Consider the following 24386-nt stretch of genomic DNA (forward strand, 5'->3'; position numbering starts at 1 on the left):
TCAGCCAGTTGAATCAACAAATAGGTGTAGAGTTCTGTGTTTACAAACCCATGGTGGGGCATAGTCCTTATTTATTACAACACACATGAAACAAGCTTGTGTTAATCGATACCTGTTCCCTGATCAAATTTAAGATCTATGGGCCTCACTGTGTGTTATTTTGTTTACCCTGAAAACATTCTTGCAGGAAAGGGAAGGTGGTATTATTCTCCTCTCCAAATGAAAAAAATTAAGGGTTGCCTCTCCAGTCACACCTGTATTAAGAACAGGACTCCTGAGTTAATTTATGCTGTGTTTTCTCTCTGAATGGAAAGGGGGAGGTGAAACTGAACCCAGTATGCTCAGGTAAAATCCCCTGAGACAGATGTGAGCTGTATGCCTTCTCACTGGACTCGATCAAATTCAACCCATGCAGCTTTTTTCTAGTCAATGGAAATTGTGTATTTAGGTAAACTCTGTGCCAGTGAATAAACATATGATGTAATTTAGAAATTTTAGGCTAAAGTTATGGTGTATGAGAAAAAGAACAATTTAAATGGTGAACACCACAGGACACCAGGGAAATTACACTAAGGAAAACTTTCTTTAAGAGGTCAGCCTGGGGTGCCTGGGCGGCTCAGTCGGTTAAGTGTCCGGCTCTTGACAGCTCAGGTCACAATCTCACGGTTTGCTGAGTTTGAGCCCCACATCGGGCTCTGCACCGGCAGCATGGAGCCTGCTCGGGATTCTCTTTCTCCCTCTCTCTGCACCTCCCTTGCTCATGCTCTCATTCTCTCTCTCTCTCTCAAAAGAAATGAATTTAAAAAAATTTTTAAAAAAGCTAGCCTCAGTGTAAAATAACTCAGATTGATAAATTTTACCTTAAAATATTAGGTAATATTAAAAGCCTCCAGTTGGAAACTAGTTTCAGCTTATAAAATCTTACTATCTTCATGGTTTACATGAAAATACCAGTAAATGTGGAATTTTCAGTTAACAAACTGCTTTCAAGGAATCTTATTTGATCCTCAAAACAATCCTATAATTATGCCAGTTTATAAGTAAGAAACTGAGCTCACAAATGATGAGCAACTTATTCAAGATCCCATGGACAGTAATGATGGAGGCTGACTTTGAACCACTGGCTTTCCTTCTTTAGGCTTCTCCCTCTGGTATTTATTAGGAACCTCCATGATGTTAAGCTCCCCTCAAATGTACATTTAAGATGTACATTTTGGTTAAACTATTATGTTATCTAAATCTATTTGACCAGGTCAGAGGTAAAAGATGGATATGAAAGACAGTGGAAAGTTCTTGCCATTATAATAGCTTGTTTTTCTGTTAGAACTCCATTTTAGCAATCTTGTAGTATAAAAACAAAACAAAACGAAATTCTGATAAAACTTCTGCGCAGATATTCCTTCTGGTGTAGGTAATGAAACATGACTATTGTCAAAGAGAATTTTAAGATAAAACACAAAACTAGTGATATGAGATATTTTAATTTACAAGGGACCCATCTAAAAACAAACCTATTTCTAACCTGCCCATTATTGGCTGAATGGGATTCTGCACACTTCTTTAACCAATCGTTTGTGGATGACATTTGCTCCTTCCATGCAATGCATGCCTCTGTGCGTGCATCTTTGTACACTTGCCTGATAATCGAATTCAGATAAATTCCTACAAGTAAAATCACTAAGTTAAAAGGCATGTATATCTCATCAACGGTGGGTCAGGTACTGAAGCAAGCCTAAGCCTCGAGGGGAGGGCAAGAACTCACAGGTACATCCCAATCCATTCTGAGGGACTACATGTCAATTGTCAAAATACTATTTTGAACAATTTAGATTCATTGTTGGTGATGAAGTTTAATTTTTTTTTTTTTTGGTTTGGTTTTTAGCAAATGACATATTTGGTAAATGAGATATTCGATGAGATCTCAACAATGGCACTCCCCGCTGGCATTCACATATGATTTTCTGAGTAAGAAAGAAAGGGCTGGAATGACAACCTGAAGCTGTGATCAGTGGGAGTGGTTATTGCTAATGTATCATTTATAATTCTAGAGATTCGGACATGGTCTGGCTTTTAATTGCTTGCAATAATCACTTTTGACCAAAATGTCAAAATCTGGGCATGCCAAGGGGAGTGGATTGTTATGTCAACCTCATAGGTCATGGGGGCCATGGTGGAAAAAGACTGAGAACCCCTGGTGTATAATCTGATGTCCTTCTAGGCTAGGCCAACGATGCGGTGGCAGTGTTGAGACATAATCCTTCTGAGATGTATCTTAACGGGCAAAGGGGGAAGAAAATACTGATATAATCATTGCTGGGTAGGAGTATAAAGTAATTGTTCAATTTCTCAAACCAAATTTATTTTTTTTTTGTTTTAATAAGAAAAAATACATAGCTATACCTGGACATCCAGGGCTACCTGGTTCTCCCTCGGGACCAGGTGGGCCAAACTGACTAGCAGGGTCCCCTTTGTTTCCTGTAAGTGATAAAATGCACATAATATTACTTATGAGAATTTAATTTTGTTTCATACAAGTGACTTAATAATGGTCATATTTATCTTTAGAGTTTATCTTCAAATGTTCCAGAGGAATTTTTGGAAAAATAGGGGGTTTTCCTATATAAGAACAATTGGAAACACAGTTGCAAGATGTGATTTACACACACACACACGCGCGCACACACACACACACACACATTTTTATAGTTCATAACAATCATAAGAAACTATAGATATTAATGTTTGAATTTTTAAATTCCCTAAAATAGTTTCAAATTTAGGTATCTAAGAAAATACTTGGCATTGACTGACTATATTTTTATATTGTGCTTTAGAAACAAAAAGCAGAAACTGCCCTTGTTTTTACTGATGCAATCACATGTCAAGCTCATAAGGAAGCTCAACTCAACGTCCTTGTAAAAACAAAATTACAGGGGTGCCTGGGAGGCTCAGCTGGTTAAGCACCTGACTCTTGGTTTCGGCTCAGGTCATGATCTCATGGCTCGTGGGTTTGAGACCCACATCAGGCTCTGCGCTGACAGCAGGGAGCTAGCTTAGGATTCTCTCTCTTCCTCTCCCCCTGCCCCTCCCCCACTCATGTTCTACCTTTCTCTGTCTGTCTCTCTCTCTAAAAGTAAACTTAAAAAAAATTACAAAGGCACATTTTATTGATAACTTCACAAGAGACCACACATTCAAAGGCCACTCTAGGCAACGGCTCCCACTGTACCACGGAGCTGTCCCACATCGTTGCTGAATCCTTCCCAATACAGGACTTACAGCTAGGAGCTGGTTATAAATGGGGACTCAAAATAGTTGGGATCGGGAAGGGCAAGACAATAGATGCAGTTATAAGAGAGAATAAGAGAGTTAATCAGGCATGATTTATAGTTCCCACTCACACCCCTTTCTAAGGGGTACCAACCACATCTTGTGGAAATTTCTCTTCCATCTGGCCTTACTTCTAATTGTGGCTGATCGCTTGAGGGGTAGGAATCTGGTCATCCCAGGTCAGTCAGTCTTTCCTTGAGAAGCTGGAGTACAAACTGAGAATTTGAGGTCCTTGGTTACTGAAGCAGCAACCAAAAGGATTATCATGATGTAGTTATCATGATGCTTTGATGTACAGAGTGAGTGTTTGCAATCCAAACATATCCAGAAAGGCCCAAGTATCTTGAATAGAGAATGATGAAACCACCTGGCAGATAAGTAAGAACCAGCCGAGGGGTGCATGGGTGACTCAGTTGGGTAAGCATCTGACTCTTGATTTCAGCTCAGGTCATGATCTCATGGTTCGTGAGACTGAGCCCTTCATCAGGCTCTGTGCTGACAGTGCAGAGCCTGCTTGAGATTCTTTCTCTCTTTCTCTCTGCCTCTCCTCTACTTGCGCTCTCTGTCTCAAAAATAAATAAACATTTATAAAAAAAGAAAGATAGAAAAAGAAACAGCCCATAAAGAAAAGCGCAAAAGTCTCAAAAGAGAAACCATGGGTTGCTTAAAGTATGGGTTTCATTCATTACCCTTATATGGGCTTCATGAGAGACCTTTGACTCCAGGTACCATGCATGCATTTCGGTTCCTTGCAAACATGGCCAAAAGCAAGTATGAAGAAAATAACAAGTAGGTTTGTATTTTGAGAGGGGTGAGGGGACTATAATAAATGTACAGGTAAGCAGAAGAAGAGTGAGTTTTAAACCATGAAGCTATAAAGTGTCAACTCAAATATGAAAACTTCTCTACTTGTAACTATTTCTGAAGAAGATATCTACGTTATTCCTTCTGGATAAATAAGTGTGCACACTTCTTTTTTTCCTATAGCAATTATCCTATTATTTACGGAGTCTCTCAACATGCACAACATGTCTCATGGGTGGTAAGGGAGGTTTTTTAGTGGTTCATTATGCTTTAATATTTTACTTTACTTTTTTAAAGATTATATTTTTCAGTAATCTGTCAACACCCAACATGGGGCTTGAACTCACAACCCCGAGATCAGGAGTCACATGCTCTTCCGACTGAGGCAGCCAGGTGTGCCTACTCTTTTATATTTTAAAGTTATTCATTTTAATATGTGATAAAGTAACATATAACTGCTTACCAAACGTGTGAATTCACAGATAGTGAAGTTAAGGTTAAGGTTAAGAAGGTAAATCATAATTAAGAGTCAAAGAAAAATATTAACCCAATGGTATGCAAGGATAGTTACAATGTTAAAGATTTTACGCAAACATCGCAATTTAAGATACCCTGATTTTTGTTTGCTTGTGTGTCTGAATAAAGGGTTAATGAAATCTTTCTTTCTCTAAGAACATTAAAAGAAAATTTTTTTTTATGTCTACTTATTTTGGAGAGAGAGAGAGACAGAACAAGCAGGGGAGGGGCAGAGAGAGATGGAAACACAGAATCTGAAGCAGGCCCCAGGCTCTGAGCTGTCAGCACTTGCAGGGCTTGAACTCAACAACCACGAGATCATGACCTGAGCTGAAATTGGACACTTAACCGACTGAGCCACCCAGGCACCCCTCTCTAAGAACATTTTTAACCACAGGTAACTTTGTTTCTGTTTCCCTGGAAATCTGATTAAGGTAGAATGTCAGTTGTGTTATGAGACAACATGGCTATGGTACAAGTTAAACCAAGGCCTATGGGGCCAAATCTAACCTGTGGCTTGTTGTAAATACATTTTTACTGGAACACAGCCACACCTCTTGTTTGCATATTGTCTGGCTGTTTTCATGCTATAGGTGTTCTCATGCACAGCTGAGTAGTTTTAACAGGGAACATATCGCTGAAAATATCTGTGGTCTGACCCCTTGAAAAAGCACACTTGCTGACCCCTGGCTTACGGTAAACATGACCCAACTATGAGTTATATGTCGCCCAGAAATTCTTAAGTGAAATATTAACACCTGGTAGGAAGTCATGGCCTTGGCCTTCTCTGTGCACTGTGACTCTTGTCTCAGTACCCTAAAAGTCGTATCTATGGAGTCCTTAGAAGAGATATTGGGTCTTATGGTACAGAAGGCTTATAAGCCAAGGTGGACCCTGCCCACCAACGTGGATCTGGTCTTCATGCAGCTGAGCTGTCATTAACGCAGCTGCAATCACTACAAAGACCACTGAACGACCCCCACTGAAGAGAAAGACCTGTGTGCTCTACAGGCATACTGTTCTCTCTCCAGTACCCTTGGATCCGAATGACAAATGTGGATGATTTGTGTTTCGTGTGCTTGACTATCTAGCAGTCTAAAAAGAACCGCTAGGTTAGTGTCTAAAATTTATAAAGAACTTATATAACCCAAAACTCCCCAAAATGAAAAATCCAATTAAAAAATGGGCAGAAGACATGAATAGACCTTGTTCCAAAGAAGACCTCCAGAGGGCCAACAGATACATGAAAAGATGCTCAACATCACTTATCACCAGGGAAATGAAATTCAAAACTTGAATTTCCTATCACCTCACTCCTGTCAGAATGGCTACCATTAACAACACAAGAAACAACAGGTGTTGGAGAGTATGCAGAGAAAGGGGAAGTCTCTCGCACTGTTGGTGGGAAGGCAAACTGTTGCAGCCACTGTGGAAAACAGTATGGAGGTTCTTCGAAAAGTTAAAAATTGAACTACCCTACGACTCAGTAATCATACTACTAGGTATTTACCCAAAGAATACAAAAATACCAGTTCGAAAGGATACGTGCACCCCAATATTTATAGCAGCATTATCCACAATAACCAAATTATGCAAACAGTCCAAGCATTCATCATTTGATGTATGGATAAAGAAGATGTGGGGTGTGTGTGTTGTGTATATGCATATAAATATACATATACTTATATTTATATTTATGAAATGGTATATTATATTACTCAGCCATCAGAAAGAATGAAATATTGCCATCTGCAACAATATGGATGGAGCTCGAGAACGTTATGCTAAGAGAAATAAGTCAGAGAAAGATAAGTACCATATGATTTCATGCATATGTGGAATTTAAGAAACAAATGAGCAAAAGGGCAAAAAAGAGCTGGAATTTAAATAAAAATTAAAAAAAATAATCAAAAGAAGCCCTTGGATGTTGCAGTTTGTTTGACGGATTTAACTTTTCATTTCTGCCAAATGTGCGTGCCCATCGTGTTACGAACACCCAGGACCATAAGCCTGGTGGACGGCTGCTGTATTTCCGGAGCGTACCTTTAGGGCCTCTCAGTCCATTGCTTCCTGAAATTCCAGGGGACCCTGGAGAACCTGGTTCACCCTGAGAGTTTAAAACAAAAGACCTTGTTTGGTTTCACATACAAATGGCACATTCACAACATGATCCCGTTATAATCTTCCATAACCATTGTCCATATATTTGCAGTGGTAAAGACAATTGGAAATGCATTACAGGCAATGCTACTCCATGTGCCTCGCTTTTAAAAGTTGCTAAAGCCCAGAATTGGAGGTACCAACGGGTAGCGTCCAATTCTCTATTCCTGACTGCATAACAGTAATTGCATCACATGACTTGAATTTTAAGTTTTGAACGAGCAAACTGATACCAAATAAAACATTGTTAGAAGACATTTTTTTTTCTTTTACCAAAAACTTTTAAAAAATCTATTTGATTCCAAATGATGGGTAGCAAATTATATACATCTTCTGGAAGTTATGATGTAGGCTCCTACATGTAGGTACCTCCTGGCTTCCCAAGGGAGTATTTCACTCACGGTTATGAAGACCAAATGTATTTACAGAAAAATCTGTGATATCTGCAACTCAATAGGAAGGCTTAGAAACCAGAATTTGGGTTATATTTCAGATGATTCTTGACTCCGATAAACCATCAGTCATGAGATAAATTTCGGTAGAGCTGTTTAAACTAGGCTGGGGGTACAGTACGTGGAGTAAGTGACCTGGTCATCTGTTACGAGAAACAGGCATGAACACTGGCCAAAAACTATAATTACCTCATAGCCTGCCAGAAGGCTCCATCCTTCCTTTGGCATATCCCTTCTATTCTAAAACGCGGTAAAACGACAATGATATATACTGGCAAATTATGACTCCTTATCGGCATCCCGAAAGCAAAAGGGTTTTATTATTTCTTTCCTCCCCAACAGCAGCCACTTACCTGGTCACCTGGAAATCCTGGAAAACCAATAATGCCTCTCAGCCCGGGTGAGCCTGGAGGGCCTGGGGCTCCAGGGAGCCCCGGGTGCCCAGTTCTACCAGGCTCCCCTCTGTGAAATCCAGGTGGTCCGTATCTTCCCGGCTCTCCTCTCCTCCCCTGCATCCCCGGATTGCCTTTATCACCTGATGGGGTGGGAAGTGTTAACAAACCTCTTTGAGGAAATCCCTGGCTGGGCAATAGTTAGGCTTGAGGGTGTGGGTCCTACACTTAGGAGATGAAGCCAAGGGTTTTGGAAATCCGAATTCCTGCCCTCAGCCACATTGTGATGGTTTTTGGCTTCAGTGGAAGAAGCGTCCGCGAAGAGAGCTGGGGACACCCGAGGTAGGAATGGGCATGCAGGGTCGTTCGCTTTCACACCCTCATTTTACAAATGGGGAAGAACCTCGGACCAGTTAAAAGACATTCGCCCCCTAACAACTAGCTCAGGAGAGAGCCAAGACAAGAGCCGGGCTTCGTGCAGACTAAATCTGAACTTGGGAAAGAGAACACAAATGTGGTGGTCAAAATCCTTGCCACACAGTGTTTCTGAGGGGCAGCAGCACAGCCATCGGGGTGATTGTTAGAAAGGCAGAGTTGGGCTGCCCCAGATCCGCTGACTGAGGATCTGCGTTTTCACAAGAGCCCCCGGGGTTCATCTGCACACTGAAGACTGAGAATGGTCAAAATGACCTAGACAATCAATTTTAATAATTAAAATTATTCGGGGTGCCCAGTGGCTCAGGTGGTTAAGCATCCAACCCTTGAATTCGACTTGGGTCACGATCTCATGGTTGGTGAGTTTGAGCCCCTCATCAGGCTCTGCACTGACAGCACGGAGCCTGCTTGGGATTTGCTCTCTCCCTCTCTCTCTGCCTCTCCCCTACTATATAAATAAATAAACTTTAAAAAAAATTATTCATTTTAATACCAGTCACCAAAAACAGGGGTACTTTAAACCTGGAACTGGTACTATAGGTATAATCTTAGGATTGGTCTTAGTTTGGAATGTTCAAGCCTATACATACCTATGAATTTGAAGTTCTGGCATGGAAAAGCAAAAGAAAAATACAGCATGAGGTTAATCTGGGTATAGTTATATCTTAAAAAGATGACCTCTCCTAATCTCAGCATTATTAGGAAAGCTGTCTGACACACATGCTTGTTTGAACGATCCAAAAAGAAGTCTACTCATTTGATTCAGTCTTAAAAAAATCTAAGTGCTTACCTTCTGCTCCTGGGAACCCACTATCTCCAGGAGGTCCAGGTTCCCCGGGTTTCCCCTTTAGGGAAATTACAGCCATCTCTCCTTCATCTCCTGGGGGTCCCCTTGCTCCTTGAGATATTAATGATGCAAGAGAAGACAAACAGAAGGACCACACATGTGATTCTTCTGTTACAGCATTTTACGTCCGGTTTGCAAATCCACATTTCAGTTACTAAACCGCACTTATGTTTACAGCTTGCACGATGTCCATACCATCAACTTATTTTTCTAAAGGAAGGGCCGTGCCTTTTACATTTCTCTCCCAACTTGTCCGGCAACAGGGTCTGGTGTACAGGGAGTGATCAGTGAATGTGTGCTAAATACAACCAAATGGGTCTTGGAGGTTTAAGTGTCAAAAGACAGGCTTGAAAAGTCCCAGATCTAAAATATGTCTGTTTATCCTGTTAAATGTGAATTGCCCATTGCATATTTTTCAGTTCCCCGTCCTCTCCTTCCTGGCCACACTCTATTATTTTCCTTACACTAAAAGAACACTTATTTCAACTTGCTGCTCCACACAGAGAATTCTGAAAGGTAGGAAAAATGTATGATGCTTCCATCTGATTTTTGTAAACACTGTCCAGTTGGAGAAGTGTGTTCAAGTGGGCTCATCCCAGCAAGGTGAAAGCCAATTATTAACAATACAAGAATTTTGTAAGCCAGTTGTTAAACCGTTGGCAGCTTTAAAAAAAAAAAAAGAGCCATCGTGGGAATATTTACACCATGGGAGCAAACACAAATCAGGGCATTTAAAAAATTTACTTATTTATTTAAATTCCAGTTAGTTAAAACACAGTGTAATATTACTTTCTTAATTTTTGTTTTTTATTTTGGAGACCATAGTAGCATAGCAAATATCACTCAGTCTACGCTAGCAAAGAGTGACTGTGATTCCTTGATTCTATGTAATAAATTTAGAGGCTAGTAAAACAAAAACATAATAGTAGAATAAATCAACTAAGAAGTAAAAATAATTAGAAGGTGGCATCTGGGTGGTTCAGTCGGTTAAGCGTCTGAGTGTTGATTTTGGCTCAGGTCATGATCTCACCGTTTGTGGGATTGAGCCCCTCGTCAGGCTCCATACTGATAGTGCAGAGCCTCCTTGAAATGTTCTCTCTCCCTCTCTTTTTCTCTCTGCCCCTCCCCCTCTTGTTCTCTCTCTCTCTCTCTCTCTCTCTGTCTCTCTCAAAATAAATAAATAAATAAACTTAAAAAAAAAAAAGAAGTAAAAGCTATTTGAATTTTATAGGAGGCTATTTACCCCAAAAGCTTTAAGGACAAAAAACTTGTTTCTCAAAATTGTCAAGCATTAATTCTCAACCCTGGAAATGAAACGTTACCTTCACTCACTGCAGCCTCATGGCTAATTGGTAAAAGTAAATATTTAACAGGGACGGACACAAAACATTTAAACCAGTGGTCTTGCAATTTTTATTTTTTAATAGCAATGACAACTCCTTCTTTAAATGAAGCTTGGGGGAGGCATAACTCACGGCTCAGATGAAAATGGACTTCTTACAGTTCAGAGGTCTGCAAATTACAACTGGAGAGCCAAATCTCACTTGCAGCCTGTTTATGTATAATCTGTGAACTATGAATGATTTTTACGCTTCTAAACTGTTAGGGGGAAAACGCAAAACGAGAATAATATTTTATGACATGTGACAATTAAATGAAGTTCAAATTCAGTGTCCATGAACAAAATTTGATTGGAACATAGCTATGTTAGCGTGATTCACTGCTGTCTCTGGCTGCTTTCATGCTGCCAAAGCTGACCTGAATGGTTTCAACAGAGACCATACAGCCTGCAACGCCTAAAATCTTTACTATCTGGCTCTTTATTAAAAAAAAAAAAAAAAATTATGTTTTCGTTCGAAAGAAAGAAAGAAAGAAAGAGGGGTGCCTGGGTGGCTCAGTCAGTTGAGCATCCGACTTCGGCTCAGGTCATGATCTTGTGGTTCATGAGTTTGAGCCCCGCGTTGGGCTCTGTGCTGGCAGCTCAGCCTGGAGCCTGCTTCAGATTCTGTGTCCCCCCTCTCTCCGCCCCACCCCTGCTTGTCTCTGTCTCTCTCTCTCTGTCTTTCAAAAATGAATAAACATAAAAAAATTTTAAAAAAAAAAATAAAGAAAGAAAGAGAAAGAAAGAAAAAAGAAAGAGGAAAGAAAGAGAAAGAGAAAGAGAAAGAAAGAGAAAGAAAGAAAGAAAGAAAGAAAGAAAGAAAGAAAGAGAAAGAAAAAAAGGAAGGAAGGAAGAGAAAGAAAGAAAAAAGAAAGAAAGAAAGAAAGAAAGAAAGAAAGAAAGAAAGAAAGAAGAAAGGAAGGAAGAGAAAGAAAGAAAAAAGAAAGAAAGAAAGAAAGAAAGAAAGAAAGAAAGAAAGAAAGAAAAAAGAAAGAAAGAAAGAAAGAAAGAAAGAAAGAAAGAAAGAAGAAAGGAAGGAAGAGAAAGAAAGAAAAAAGAAAGAAAGAAAGAAAGAAAGAAAGAAAGAAAAAAGAAAGAAAGAAAGAAAGAAAGAAAGAAAGAAAGAAAAGAAGGAAGGAAGGAAGGAAGGAAGGAAGGAAGGAAGGAAGGAAGGAAGGAAGGAAGGAAGGAAGAAAAATTGAAACGGGTTGGGGGCCAGGGGCCCTACCTGTACTCCCTTCCCAATAGGTGAGAAGGTTCTCTCAAACTCAATAGCTATAAATCAAAGCATCTGTTATTCTTTTTTTCCTATTAATAGAGCAATTCATTTATCAGCTATATGCGACATGATACAGAGGTAAGGAAAATGAAGTGGTTTAAAATTCTAAAACAAACACCTGCAATCTAAAAGGAAGAGGAATCCAAGCTTCAGGATAGTCCCGTTTCTTTTTCCTTTTTTTTAAATTGTTTTAAATGTTTACTTATTTTGAGAGAGAAAACGAGAGAGAGAGCACACGTGTGGTGGGGGGTGGGGTGGCGAGAGAGAGGGAGAGACAGAATGCCAAGCAGGTTCCTTGTGGTCAGCATAGAGCCCGACTCAAGGCTCGAACTCATGAACTGAAATCAAGAGTCAGACACTCAACCAACTGGGCCACCCAGGCATCCCAAGTCCCATTTATTTTTCAAAGACCATATTTACCCATTCTGATCAAACACCAGACACAAGACATGTTGCATCATCATCATGCTGTTAACCGCATTTACCTTTGGCGCCTTTCACACCCTTGTCTCCGAGGAAGCCAGGCCGACCCCTCTCTCCTGGTTCCCCTTTACGGCCAGGGTGCCCCTCCAGGCCAGGCTTTCCTCTCTCCCCTGGAAAACCTGGGAAGCCAGGCAGCCCCTGGGATCCTGATGAAATGAGAACATGAATTTTTAGAAAAGCCATTTTAAAAGCTACTTTGCTTCCTAGACGCGTGGGGCTTGCTGTCAGCGTGGAGGTGTGCCCGCCCGCGTACCTCAGCTTGTCCTGAAGGTGAACCACCGCCATCAGCCTCACAGCGTGTGATGGCCGTGCTCGCCTACTCAGCTTTCCGCCCCACAGAGCTGAAGTGAAGCCTTTATGTCTTCTGAGCCCTGACCCCACAATGCTTTAAGGGGACCAGGAGCCAGGGACACGGGGCTGGAGGGTGGGGGCTCATCCAAAACAGAAGTACATTGGCTCTGACCCTACACCTTATCAGCTCTACCCTGTCTGTCGAGCAGAAGTGTTTACGGGTTCTGTGGACCTAACACCCCCACCCACCTCTCCCATCTACCTACCTCTTTACTTAGCAGTGGACTTGAGGTTTATAAAAAGGGAGAAATAATGGAAAAGCACTACCCACCCTTTGGGCCTGGAAGACCAGGCAGTCCATCATCGCCTATGGGGCCTGGGAGCCCTGGGGGTCCGGGGGGCCCATCTACCCCTGGCCGTCCTGGGACTCCAGGGAGACCCTTCATTCCAGCCGGACCAGGAGGCCCCACATCCCCTCGCTGTCCTTTCCAACCTGGGGCACCTGAGACAAACCACAATGACAATAACATATGAAGACTGAAGACTGGCTTCACACACGGGGCAGGAAAGAAAATTCATGATAACTTAAATTGTGTCTCTGTGCCTATGAAACACTGGTTATTGGCTCAAATCACAATGGCAAGCCTCCATCAGCCTAAGAACCTATTTCTCTGGCTGCTAGAAAAAGAAAGGCAGGTGACTTGAAAAACTACCTTCCAGTAGAGAGACACGAGTACTATGAAGGGCATTTGAAAAATGGAAAATGGATAAGGATGAAGAACGAAATTATTATTATTAGCATTTACTCTTGAGACGAATAGAAGAAAACTTTCCAGGTGTTTCCTGAAGCTATGGCCGAGTGAACTTTGGTCGTGTTCACCACAGAGGATTATAGAAGTCACAGCAATGTCATCTAGGAGTATGGGTGCCAAGAAGAAAGCTGTGGTGGCAGGGATGGCCCCAACCTCGCTTTGATGCACTGAGAGGGTGGATCCCTACATCTGGATGAATCCAACAGGATTTGCACAACAGGTGACAAAGCACATGGTGAAGTGGAGATCACACTGGAAATAGCCCTCCAGCACCTTGTGTTGAAAGATGCCTCTTCCTGGGTCTCCCCAGCCCCTACAACAGAGCTGGCTGTTCTGCAGGCTGCTAGAAAGCACCAGTTCCCCAGGCACAGCGCTCCTCTCGGATGCTGCACCCCACTGCATGTGTAACACCCATCTAACCCCGCTTCTGTTGCCCCCATGACACTAGGGGGACAAGGGGAAATGACACGAGCCACCAGGAAGCTCATGCTACTTGCCGTTCTGTGAATAGTACAGTCCTTGGTCTCTGCCCCAAGAGTCTTGGTTCTGTCCTTCGGTAAAAAAGCAGCAGGCGATCCTATTCCTTGGTGAGAAGAGTCAAGCTGCAGACCCTACAGAGGTCTTGACATGTGCCGACACTTACCTGGACTGCCCGGAGCCCCGGGGAGTCCGGGTTGCCCTGGTGTTCCCGGGGCGCCTCTTTCACAGGAATGGCCCGGTGGACCTGGGATCCCTGGAAACCCAGCACTTCCCTCTCTGCCTCTGGGGCCTTTGAGACCTGGGAATCCGGGCAAACCAGCCGGCCCTGAAATGATACAACGCACTCCTGACACTCCGGGCACAAAACTGTACAGAGTCAGCCTGCAACAAAAGGTTGATGCGTATCGATCCCAGAAATAAAGGTTTTGATCCTGGCTCAGTGCTCACAGGAGTTAAGTCTCGCACAGGATTTTCTTATCATAGATGGTAGCGAGCTCCAAATGAATGGGAAAACCACGCATTACTCAGAGAGTTCCTTGATAAGGTTGCGTAGACAACAAAAAAGCTGCTTATGCTAATTTAAAAACTACACAGTTCTTCCTGATTCTAATTAACCTCTAACATGGTGGCGGGCTTCACACCAAATCGCCACAATGCTCGCCCACCCAGTTTGCACTGTATGGACGTGCTTTTTGTAAGCTATTTCGTCACTTGAACTCTTAAATTTCTACTGACTGGAGACGCAGTGTCATAATTTTCAGAAAAAAAAAATCCCCCATCATTCCAAGCCCTAACCTAATTTTTTTTTTATTTTTCCCAGTTTTCATCATACTTTTGTTCATATGTTTGTATTTTTAAGGTAGTGATCACAGCACACACTCGATTGTTGGATTATTTCACATTGCATATGAATCTGCAAATTTCTTCTATTTTGTTGTAATCTTTATAAATATAATTTTAATTGCTAAAAGCTGAATAGTATTCCTTTGAGAGACAGAGAGTGTGTGTGCGTGTGTATTGCTTAACTCTATTGTTCCCATCCTCCCATCCTCTAATGTGGATATAAGAGTATTTTTTTTAATGTTTATGTATTTATTTTGAGAGAGAGGGAGAGAGAGAGCATGTTCAGGAGCTGGGGAGGGGCAGAGAGAGAGGAAGAGAGAGGGAGAGAGTGTATGTATTACTTACCTCTATTGTTCCCATCCTCTAATGTGGATGATATAAGAGTATTTTTTTTATGTTTATGTATTTATTTTGAGAGAGAGAGAGAGAGAGAGAGAGAGAGAGCATGGTGCATGAGCTAGGAAGGGGCAGAGAGAGAGGGAGACAGAGGGAAAGAGAGGGAGACAGCATGTTCAGGAGCTGGGGAGGGGCAGAGAGAGAGGGAGACAGAGGGAGACAGAGGGAAAGAGAGGGAGACGGCATGTTCAGGAGCTGGGGAGGGGCGGAGACAGAGGGAGACAGAGGGAGACAGAGGGAGACAGCATGTTCAGGAGCTGGGGAGGGGCAGAGAGAGAGAGAGGGAGAGAGAGAATCCCAAGCAGGCTCCAGGCCGTCAGCACATCCTGACTCAGGGCTGCACGAACCGTGAGATCATGACCTGAGCCAAAGTCAAGAGTCAGATGGTCAACCGACTCAGCCACCCAGGTGCCCCCAAGAGTATTTTCATAATAACCTTTATCTTCTGCTGAACATTTCCCTTAGATACATCTTCACAAGTGAAATAGCGAATTACTAAGTCAAAATTATTTTTACTGACTCAGATAATACATTATCTTGTTACTTTCCAACTAATTGGGGTTTTGCATATGAATATTTTGACTTACAAACTACAGAACAAGTAAGCTCCCTGGTGACACAGAATGTGGCTTAGTCCCTTGTCCTCCACGTGCCCTGTACGATGATACTACTGTGGACACCTAATAAATGCTGGCCCATCCACTGTCAGAAAAGACCCAGAACAGTGTTTGTAAAACTCCAGTCTGGGGTCCATTCTTGGTCCCCATCACCCAAAAGGCTAAGTAAGTTCAGATGGAATTTCTGGCCCCCATCCAATTTTGATGTAATGAATCAACATTTCTGAGATTGGGGCCCAGAAGATGATTTTCATGGCCCTGACCCAGGTTTATTTTTAAGCACATTAAATCTAAAGACCTCTGCTGAGGATCCTGAAGAATCCTTGGTGAATTTGGAAATGGATGAAAATCAGTGCCAGGGCCATCCTCCCACCTTCCCCGCCTGCTGCCCCTGCTGGGATGAAAGTCTCTCCACCCTGTCACCTGTTCAAATGACACAGCTTGTGTGCCAGGGCCCAGCCCACCCCCAGCTCCTCCATGGGGCTTCCCTAAACACCATCTCACCCTGTTCCGCCTCCCTGAGCTGCCCCTCCTCTTACAGGTGGTCCTTCAACCTGGCTTTGGCAGTGGGCATGTTCCCCGGGCCCTGCTCCTTGGGCGTTTACAGAGCGAACATACTGTCCTGAGTCTGAAGCAGGCAGATGTCCAGTAGCTGCTGAATCAAACTGAACTGACGGAGTCACAGTGAGCTGCCCTGGATTTGAAAGGAACCAGTAAAATGCAAAGGCAACACTAAGGACTCAGGTTACTTGAAATGTGACCAGCGCTCATTTATGAGGGAAGACGCCTGGGGGGACATTTTGCGTTCTAGACTTCTAAGGCTAGATAGTCTAAATAGTCTTCAGTGACCTGTTGCAGACCTGAGCTAGCTTTATGGACCACAGGGACAGGACAGCCCTCATACCTGCAAAGCCTGGAGGTCCTGGATCACCTCTGTGTCCTTTTGACCCCGGCACCCCTGCAAGACCTCTCTCTCCCGGGGGACCTGGGTGGCCGTAGGCAGTGTCTCCCATGATTCCTTTCTGCCCATTTGCTCCACGAGAACCAGGAGAGCCTGGGGGCCCAGGAAGGGAGGACCCCTTTGCACCTCCAAAACCTGGATCTCCTATGTCACCACGAAAACCTATCAAAAAATATTGTTTCAATTGTTAAACGTACAAATATAGAACCAATACAAATGTAAGACTACTACTTTGATAAAAACACATTAAGAAAAAAACACAGGGATACGTAACTAAAATTCAGAGTAACTTAATAGGCAACGTTGCTTTGCCACCTTTCACAGGAAAATACGTTGTGAGTTTGTGTTTTCTAGAAGCCAACAATGTTTCCCTAATCGCTTTCATCCACTGGCAATCTGTCTGTACTGAGCAGTTTCTACCAAATAACAGACCAACAGTAGTCTATAACTCATGCTTTCAGGTGGAAGGAGCCCTGAGCATTTACAAAATTACCAGAACCTAAAAATTATCAAAACATAGCTAAGAGCTTAGTGTTTCAAGAAAAAACATCCCCCCATGACCTAGGGATCCGTGGGCCATTTGCTTACTAAGGTCATCGAGTTTCGAGGTCTACACACATTCTTAACTGAAAACCACTTACTTACCAGGTGGACCAGGTATTTCTGATATTCCTGGTTTGCCACGCTGACCCTTTGGCCCATCTAAACACCTCAACCCTGGAGCGCCCGGAGGGCCCGGAAGTCCCTTTGGTCCTAAACAATAACAACCAAACCCAGACTCAGTAAAACACAAATGAAATGAGAACAAACTAAGGTGATTTAAAAAAAAAAACAAACAAAAAAACCTCTATGCGGTCTTTTTCAGAGGACTTCTACTTTATGGAAGATGTTGCCTCGCCTGGTTTACATAATCATTTTATGAATCACATGCTCCAAATAAGTGTTTCAAAGAATGATTCTGTTCATGTACTTCATTTTTTTTAAAGAAGTTAATGTTTATTTTTGAGAGAGAGAGAGAAAGAGAGAGAGAGAGAGAGAGAGAGAGAGAGAGAGAGAGAGAGACTGTGAGCGGGGGAGGGGCAGAGAGAGAGGGAGACACAGAATCTGAAGCAGGTTCCAGGCTCTGAGCTGTCAGCACAGAGCCCGACGTGGGGCTCAAATTCACGAACCATGAGATCATGACCTGAGCTGAAGCCGGACAGTTAACTGACTGAGACATCCAGGTGCCCCTTGTTAGTATACTTTAAGTCATACATAAAGGATTCTTCCTGAAAGCCTTTGAGACATACACCAGCACTCAGATGAACCTTTTGGTTCCTCTGCTCTGTGTCAACACAAATATTAGAGCATAGCCCCTTCTGTAGGAAGAAAGATATGTGGCCTGCTGGGTGAAGGCCAAAATCTATTTCCCTGCATCTTACTGAATTTGCCCTCAAATGAAGTATAGGCAAAAAGCACCTGCAAAAGGAATTGAGATTTATAAAAAAAATTTTTTAATTAAAGAAAAAAACCATTCTGACATTTCCTACTGTAAGTGATCTCAGCTAAAATAACTTTAAAGGAGGTGCACCTGCCAACTTCAACTTTGAGTGTTCATGTCCCTTGAGATTTGGAAAACAGAAGAGAGCAAAATGTAATCAGTAAGCAAATTATCATTATTCACTCTTGGGGCATAGGAAATACAGTTTTTAAATTCTCAAAGAGCAGACATTTTCACTGATTTGTGATCAAATCAAGGTAAATTTTGTTACACAGAGATCTAAAAAAAATTAAAAACCCACCTAGAGGGTGCCCAAACCAGTAGACTAGAGTCCCAATGGGAATTACCACTCATACTGGCTTCAAAACCCGGTAAGAGTTTTAGAAATATCCTCATTAGTTGCCTGATGATGAACTATTGGTTCATCTGTCTTACTAGTTCTTTTACTAGTTAAAACAGTTAACTTCTCATTGATCATACCTGGAGCTCCATCAAAACCTGGAGGCCCTGGCCTCCCAGGGTAGGTTACGTTACAAGAAATTGTATCGCCTGGAATGAAAAAAAAAAAAAAAAAAGTGGCATGCACACAACTGATAGCCCCATGTAACATGAATCCCAAAGACAACTCAATCAAGATATTCTTTTCATGTAGTATATGTGGCATCCAAGGGATAAGAGGACCCCAAGTATCATTAGATCACTTGAACTACCTTTGTTCTGAATTTCTAGAAGCTCGGTCCTGAAATCTGAACTTCAACAGTCAGACAGCTATAAACATAGGGGGAATAGGAAAAATTCCAAGAAGTATCAGTTTTACTAGCCTAGAAGAAAACAATGCATTTATAGGCTCAATGATATCCAATACAATGGAATCAGAAGATTTGGTAAAGCAGGAAATCACAGCAACATCTGACACTGAGTTCAGAAGATCTGACTCCCAGTTTGGCTGTGGGAGTGTGTAGATGACGGGGGGGCAGGGGCGCTGAGATATTAATACCAGCTGCCATTCAGGGAGGGGCTACCATGAGTCAGTGGCCTCAAATGTATTGTCTCTTGAATTTTTTTAATGACTCCGCAATGTGATCGTTGTCACCCGCCATTTTCATGGTCAAGACAGTAAGACTCCGAAGCTTGTGCCTCTCAGTTTCCTTCCCCTTTAAAATAGAACATTTCTCTTTTCTCATAGAAATAATTATAATGTATTACTTCATATGCTCTCAAATCAAAAATGTACCAAATGAATAAAAATACTGTTATATTTTGATGGGTCCAGAACCATAATCTTAAACCTTATTGAGGGCCAAACTATTGCCTTTCTATGTTGTTGAAGCAAGAACCAAAGATATTATTTCATTCTAAAACTTCGCAGTTAATAACGTAGTCCAAGGTATATGCACATATTGCAAAAGAAAAAAATCTAAATTCTTTCTCCAGCCTTTTCAAAAGTTTTCAGCTATAATACTGCAAGTCACTTTATTGTTTAAATTCAAATAACTGTCAAATATATTTGAAATCCCTTCCTTTTTTCTTTCTTTCTAGAATGCCTACAAATGGGTTTTCAAGGACAGTGATGTATTTTTTAAATGAAATACTGGTGTTTTTTATTAAGATACACTGCGTTGTCTCAAAAGACTATAAACAAGTAGATATTTTGAATATATATGTAAATTTAATGCAGATTGCGTAAGTTGGGATTGAGAAATGAATGAAGACAATTTTGGCATGCTAGACAAATAATGCAACAAAGACATTTTAGTATTTTAAGAATTTGTTGTAAATATTGATTGTGCTGTAATGCTTTTATTTGTCTGGCAATATTCAAGGTTTGAACAGCAGCCTGAAGGAATTTTATTTAGTGGTTCTGCTACAATAGTTTGGCCCCAAAGAGGGGATCGCTTTAGCTTCCACTATTTTCCCCCGACATTCTGTAACACAAAACCTTCAAAATTACCTTTCTGACCCTTCAGGCCCTCAAGGCCCCTCTCACCAGGACGGCCTGGAGCTCCTGGTGGCCCTCTTTCTCCTGGTGGCCCGGGAAATCCTAGTCCTGGTTGTCCCTTAGGTCCTGTTCTTCCTGGGGGCCCTGGCAATCCAGGAAACCCTTTTGCACCTGGGGCTGCGTCTTCATGATCCCCCTGGGAATATTTGCATCGTGAGTCAACTACCAATCTTTGCAAGTCCATAAACCTAAAGCAGCCATTGTCATAGTCTATAGAAGCTGTGGAAAAACTTCATATTTCCAGTAGACAGTTCCTCAATAGCAAGCTATTAAATCACCAATAGATGAGTAACTTAGTTTCTTCTTCATCCTTTACATAAAAATTTACAAACATATAGATGCTATGGCTGGGGGGTCCACCTCAAATACAGAAAGCTGTGTTATGTATTCAATACAGAATTTAGAAATTTTTTGTTAGAACAACTCTCTAATACCAAATATAACGAAATACAGAAATATGTCAATTGAGGGAGGTAAGAAAGAAGGCTTACAAGCTGAATAAATAAATTCTTAGGTCTTTGAAACTGTTTTCCTGCATTTATGAGAAGACACAGGATAGACTCAATTACCCTCCACGTCTGCAAGGAAAGGGCTGACCAACACTTCCTTCTCCTGCTTTAAGAATTTGACCTTTGGTTAACAGTCTAGTTCTGTTCCTCTGGAAACTTCCTAAAAATTGGATGTCAAATATATTACAAGGTAACATTGCTTATGGTAACATCAACCCCTGGTGGCAAAACTTGCATCTGGTCTGGAAAACTATGAAGACCTGTGCGGAGTCCTTGCCGGGGCTCCCTTGAGCGGTGGTTCCCTGTGGGGTCTCCACAGGCCGTGTCCCTGTGGGGCAGGAGGCTCTCAGTCAACGCTGCTGGCACATGTGCTGCGTGTGGATCTCGTTTCACGCTCTCCCGCCGAATGAACAGCTACCAGGGGTCTTGCATACGAGCGACGCACGTCTGATGCTACCCTGCTGGCAAGCTGAGGGCTGTGTCTTCTGTCTTCCCGAGTAGCCTGGTCTCACATGTGGGTGATGACAGTCTTGTGAATCTGGATTGGTTCAACGAATCTAGGAGGACCGCTCTAGACCATTATAGAAACCCCTCACCTAATGCGACCTAGGGTACATTTTGGTTTTTTACAATGAGATCGGAACCCGAGGACCATTGCCACTCAGTGACATTGGCTTCTAGATAGTTCCTGAAGCGGGAGAGTAAACAAAACAAGGATTGCCAAATCTAAGGCAGACTTCGTTCATGATTATCATGATACTTGGTATCAGCTGAAAGACGAGAGAGACTTCTGACCATCTACCCTGGTTTGATTTCCAGGCCTCTCTTACTCACATACCATCTGTCTGAAGGAGCGCCTATAAATCAGAAGTTAGTCCTTCTCTATTACGACACTGTTGATGGCAGGCAGCACAGGCTGGTGAAAGTAGCACATGCTTTGGCATAAGACAGACTGGGGTTTTCCCTGCGGTGTAGTCTACTCGACAGATAGGTGACCTTGAGTAACACACCCTCGGCCTCCATCTCCTAGGATAAAATGTGAAAGCGGATTGCTCTTCGGAAAATTGACGATGTGGGGGCGCCTGGGTGGCTCAATCGGTTAAGTGTCTGACTCTTGGCTTCGGCTCAGGTCATGATCTCATGGTTCGTGGGATTGAGCCCTGCATCAGGCTCTGCAGCTGGTAGCATGGAGCCTGCTTAGGATTCTCTTTCTCTCCCCCCTCTCTCTCTGTCCCTCCCCAGCTCTCTCTGTCTCTGCCTCTATCAGAATAAACTTAAAAAAAAAAAAAAGAAAATTAATGATGTGAATAAAACATAATGTAGGCATCCAAACATGCCTCATGTACCCGCGATACTTTAAGTTCCTAAGCCCAGGATCATGTCTCATTGTCTTTTCTTACGACCTCCGTTACCTCCACATGGTCTCCACCCAAATCATGTTTGAAAAATGCAAAAAATATCATTTGTCAGTGGGGTTTTCCATCAACTAACATGTCAGTTCAGATTTGCACCAGTTCACCCTCTCTTGTTTGCCACTTCCCCTCACGTGCTTCTTCACCTGGGGACAGAACTGAAGGTCATTATCAGGACCTGTGTTCTATGCTCCTCCCTACAGAGTTAACTGAACAGGCCTGCAGCCACTGGGGGCTTTGTAGCTAGAGACAAGGGCCCCAGAAATAGATAAACACCATGATAATGATACAAAGACCAAAGACGGGACAGAAAGTCATGCCGTGACTCAACTGTCACTCAGGATTTCAGACCATCTGCAACTATGCCACACCTTTTGTAACAATCATCTTTTTCTGGCAGTCAATGGAAGGTGACTCTGATTCACAGCACATGACACTTTACTGAATTACAGTTTTAAATTGAGAAGGGGAAAACAGATGCTTTGTGACCATATAAGGAAATGAAACTCTACAGCCAAAGAAGAATTATACATACCGGGGGTCCCGGATCCCCCCTTTCTCCAGGAAGTCCATCCCGGCCATGTTGTCCCTGTTGCCCTGGAAATCCTGGGAGCCCATCAGGACCCCTTTCTCCTTTCTGCCCTGGGAATAAAGGCCGAAAGATATTCAAGCCCTTCTCAGCAGCTGGGTGAAGTAGAAGGAAACACAGGACAAAAGGTAAAAGCAATGACCTTGCCTCCAGGTGGGCCGGTAGAGACTCCCCTGAGTGTCTCCATTGACTAAAGTCACATAAAGACAACCACACAAAAGTCATAGGGAGGAAACACAACTGCCAAACCCACAGGATCTCTTATTTGGGGAGCGCTGTGCCGAGGAGGTTGTGTAAGGAGGCACCAATCACATGGCCGCTGTGTGTGTGGTGCCCAACATGGTACTCCATCCCCTAGCAGTGGTGAATGGGGAGTAGTCCGTGGCTGCACACTTGCCCCAGTCTAGGCCAATCTTTCCAGAATTGTTTTGTTTTTCAAACTGGAGCTGAGAAGGTAGAGCTAGCTCTCTTCCTTTTTGTAAGAACTTAGAGCTTCTGCTAGGAAGGGCAGTCTACCCACACAGCCCAGGGAAAGCTAGTCTCGGGGAGAAAGGCAGATGGTGCAGTCCCCTGGACCCAGCTGTCCTGGGAGACTACGTCTAACATATCAAATTTTGTTTGGCTGAGTCAATAATGTTTTCTAAAACTACTTCAAGCTGGGTTTCTGTCATGACCAAAATAGTCTTGATGAACACAGGATGCCATAACGCACTGAAAAACTGGTAGGCAGGTCAAAGGAGGTCTTCAAATCCAAGTTCACAGTAATGAAGATTTAAATAGGTGGCTAAAGGAGCATCTATATTTTCAAATCAGAGATAGAGGATTTGAGGTTCCACATTCTCACCACTCTGTGAAGGTCAAGGAATATTATTTTTTATTTTAGAGACAGAGAGAGAGAGAGCACGAGAGTGCACAAGTGGGGTAGAGGGGCACAGAGAGAGAGAGACAGAGAATCTTAAGCAGGTTCCACGCTCAGTGCGGAGCCTGACACGAGACTTGATCCCAGGATCCTGGGATCGTGACCTGAGCCAAAATCAAGAGTTAGTCACTCAACCAACTGAGCCACCCAGGAGCCCCGGGCCAGGAATATTTTTTTAAGCAATCTGAACAATCCTGTGTCTTGTTATAGAATTGATCTGTGGTCACAGGGAAATGAATACAAGATGAAAGTTCATCTATCATTCATAAAAATGGCAGGGAGCTAAGTGATTGACTAGACTCACCTTTCACTCTTGACACAACCATGTCTCCCTTTTCTCCTTTACTGCCAAGTGGTCCTGCAGCACCGGGTTTTCCCTTGGTGAGAAATAAGAGGAATGAATCAGTTTAATTTTGATGGGTCAAAAGTTATTCACCTACATCTAATCTCTCTCTTCTTTCCTTCTAAATCACCTGTTCCAGATTCTGGTGTGGTACCCGTGGTATCACTCTCTTCCTTACCTTCTAAGGTGGGTCCTACCTTACAAAACTGAAGGTCTTGACCTGCATTTGGAAGCTTGTGGAATCTGGATAAGGTCTGTACCAGATTCAACAGAAGCATCTATCATTATCAATTTCCTGGTTTTGGCAACGTACTATGGTTATGTATGCTATCATCAGGGATGCTTGGCGAAGGGTCCATGGGAACTCTCTGTGTGATTGTGTAACTTCTTTGAGTCATAACATAAAATTTATCTCAACATAAAAATTTATAATCAAATTTTTTAATTTTTTTTAACGTTTATTTATTTTTGAGACAGAGACAGAGCATGAATGGGGGAGGGTCAGAGAGAGAGGGAGACACAGAATCCGAAACAGGCTCCAGGCTCTGAGTGGTCAGCACAGAGCCCGACGCAGGGCTTGAACTCATGGACCGCGAGATCATGACCTGAGCTGAAGTCGGACGCTTAACCGACTGAGCCACCCAGGAATGCCCTAT

At 42.6% G+C, this 24386-nt stretch overlaps 1 protein-coding gene across 12 annotated transcripts in view; it reads right to left on the minus strand.

The window, feature by feature from the left end:
• COL4A4 (collagen type IV alpha 4 chain) overlaps positions 1 to 24386 on the minus strand; it is a 130148-nt gene that overhangs the window by 33983 nt on the left and 71779 nt on the right. For all 12 annotated transcript variants that reach the window (XM_027048808.2, XM_027048814.2, XM_053215885.1 and 9 more), the window contains 13 exons: positions 23692 to 23764; positions 22415 to 22521; positions 19911 to 20094; positions 18440 to 18508; positions 17125 to 17232; positions 16423 to 16641; positions 13826 to 13987; positions 12702 to 12872; positions 12082 to 12225; positions 8880 to 8987; positions 7616 to 7797; positions 6694 to 6757; positions 2401 to 2475 (listed from right to left, as the gene is read on the minus strand). In XM_027048808.2, the coding sequence (XP_026904609.2) occupies positions 2401 to 2475; positions 6694 to 6757; positions 7616 to 7797; positions 8880 to 8987; positions 12082 to 12225; positions 12702 to 12872; positions 13826 to 13987; positions 16423 to 16641; positions 17125 to 17232; positions 18440 to 18508; positions 19911 to 20094; positions 22415 to 22521; positions 23692 to 23764 (1666 nt within the window). The remainder of the gene's footprint in view (positions 1 to 2400; positions 2476 to 6693; positions 6758 to 7615; positions 7798 to 8879; positions 8988 to 12081; positions 12226 to 12701; positions 12873 to 13825; positions 13988 to 16422; positions 16642 to 17124; positions 17233 to 18439; positions 18509 to 19910; positions 20095 to 22414; positions 22522 to 23691; positions 23765 to 24386) is intronic.

The sequence above is a fragment of the Acinonyx jubatus genome, chromosome C1, assembly GCF_027475565.1.
Source record: "Acinonyx jubatus isolate Ajub_Pintada_27869175 chromosome C1, VMU_Ajub_asm_v1.0, whole genome shotgun sequence".
Taxonomy (NCBI): domain Eukaryota; kingdom Metazoa; phylum Chordata; class Mammalia; order Carnivora; family Felidae; genus Acinonyx; species Acinonyx jubatus.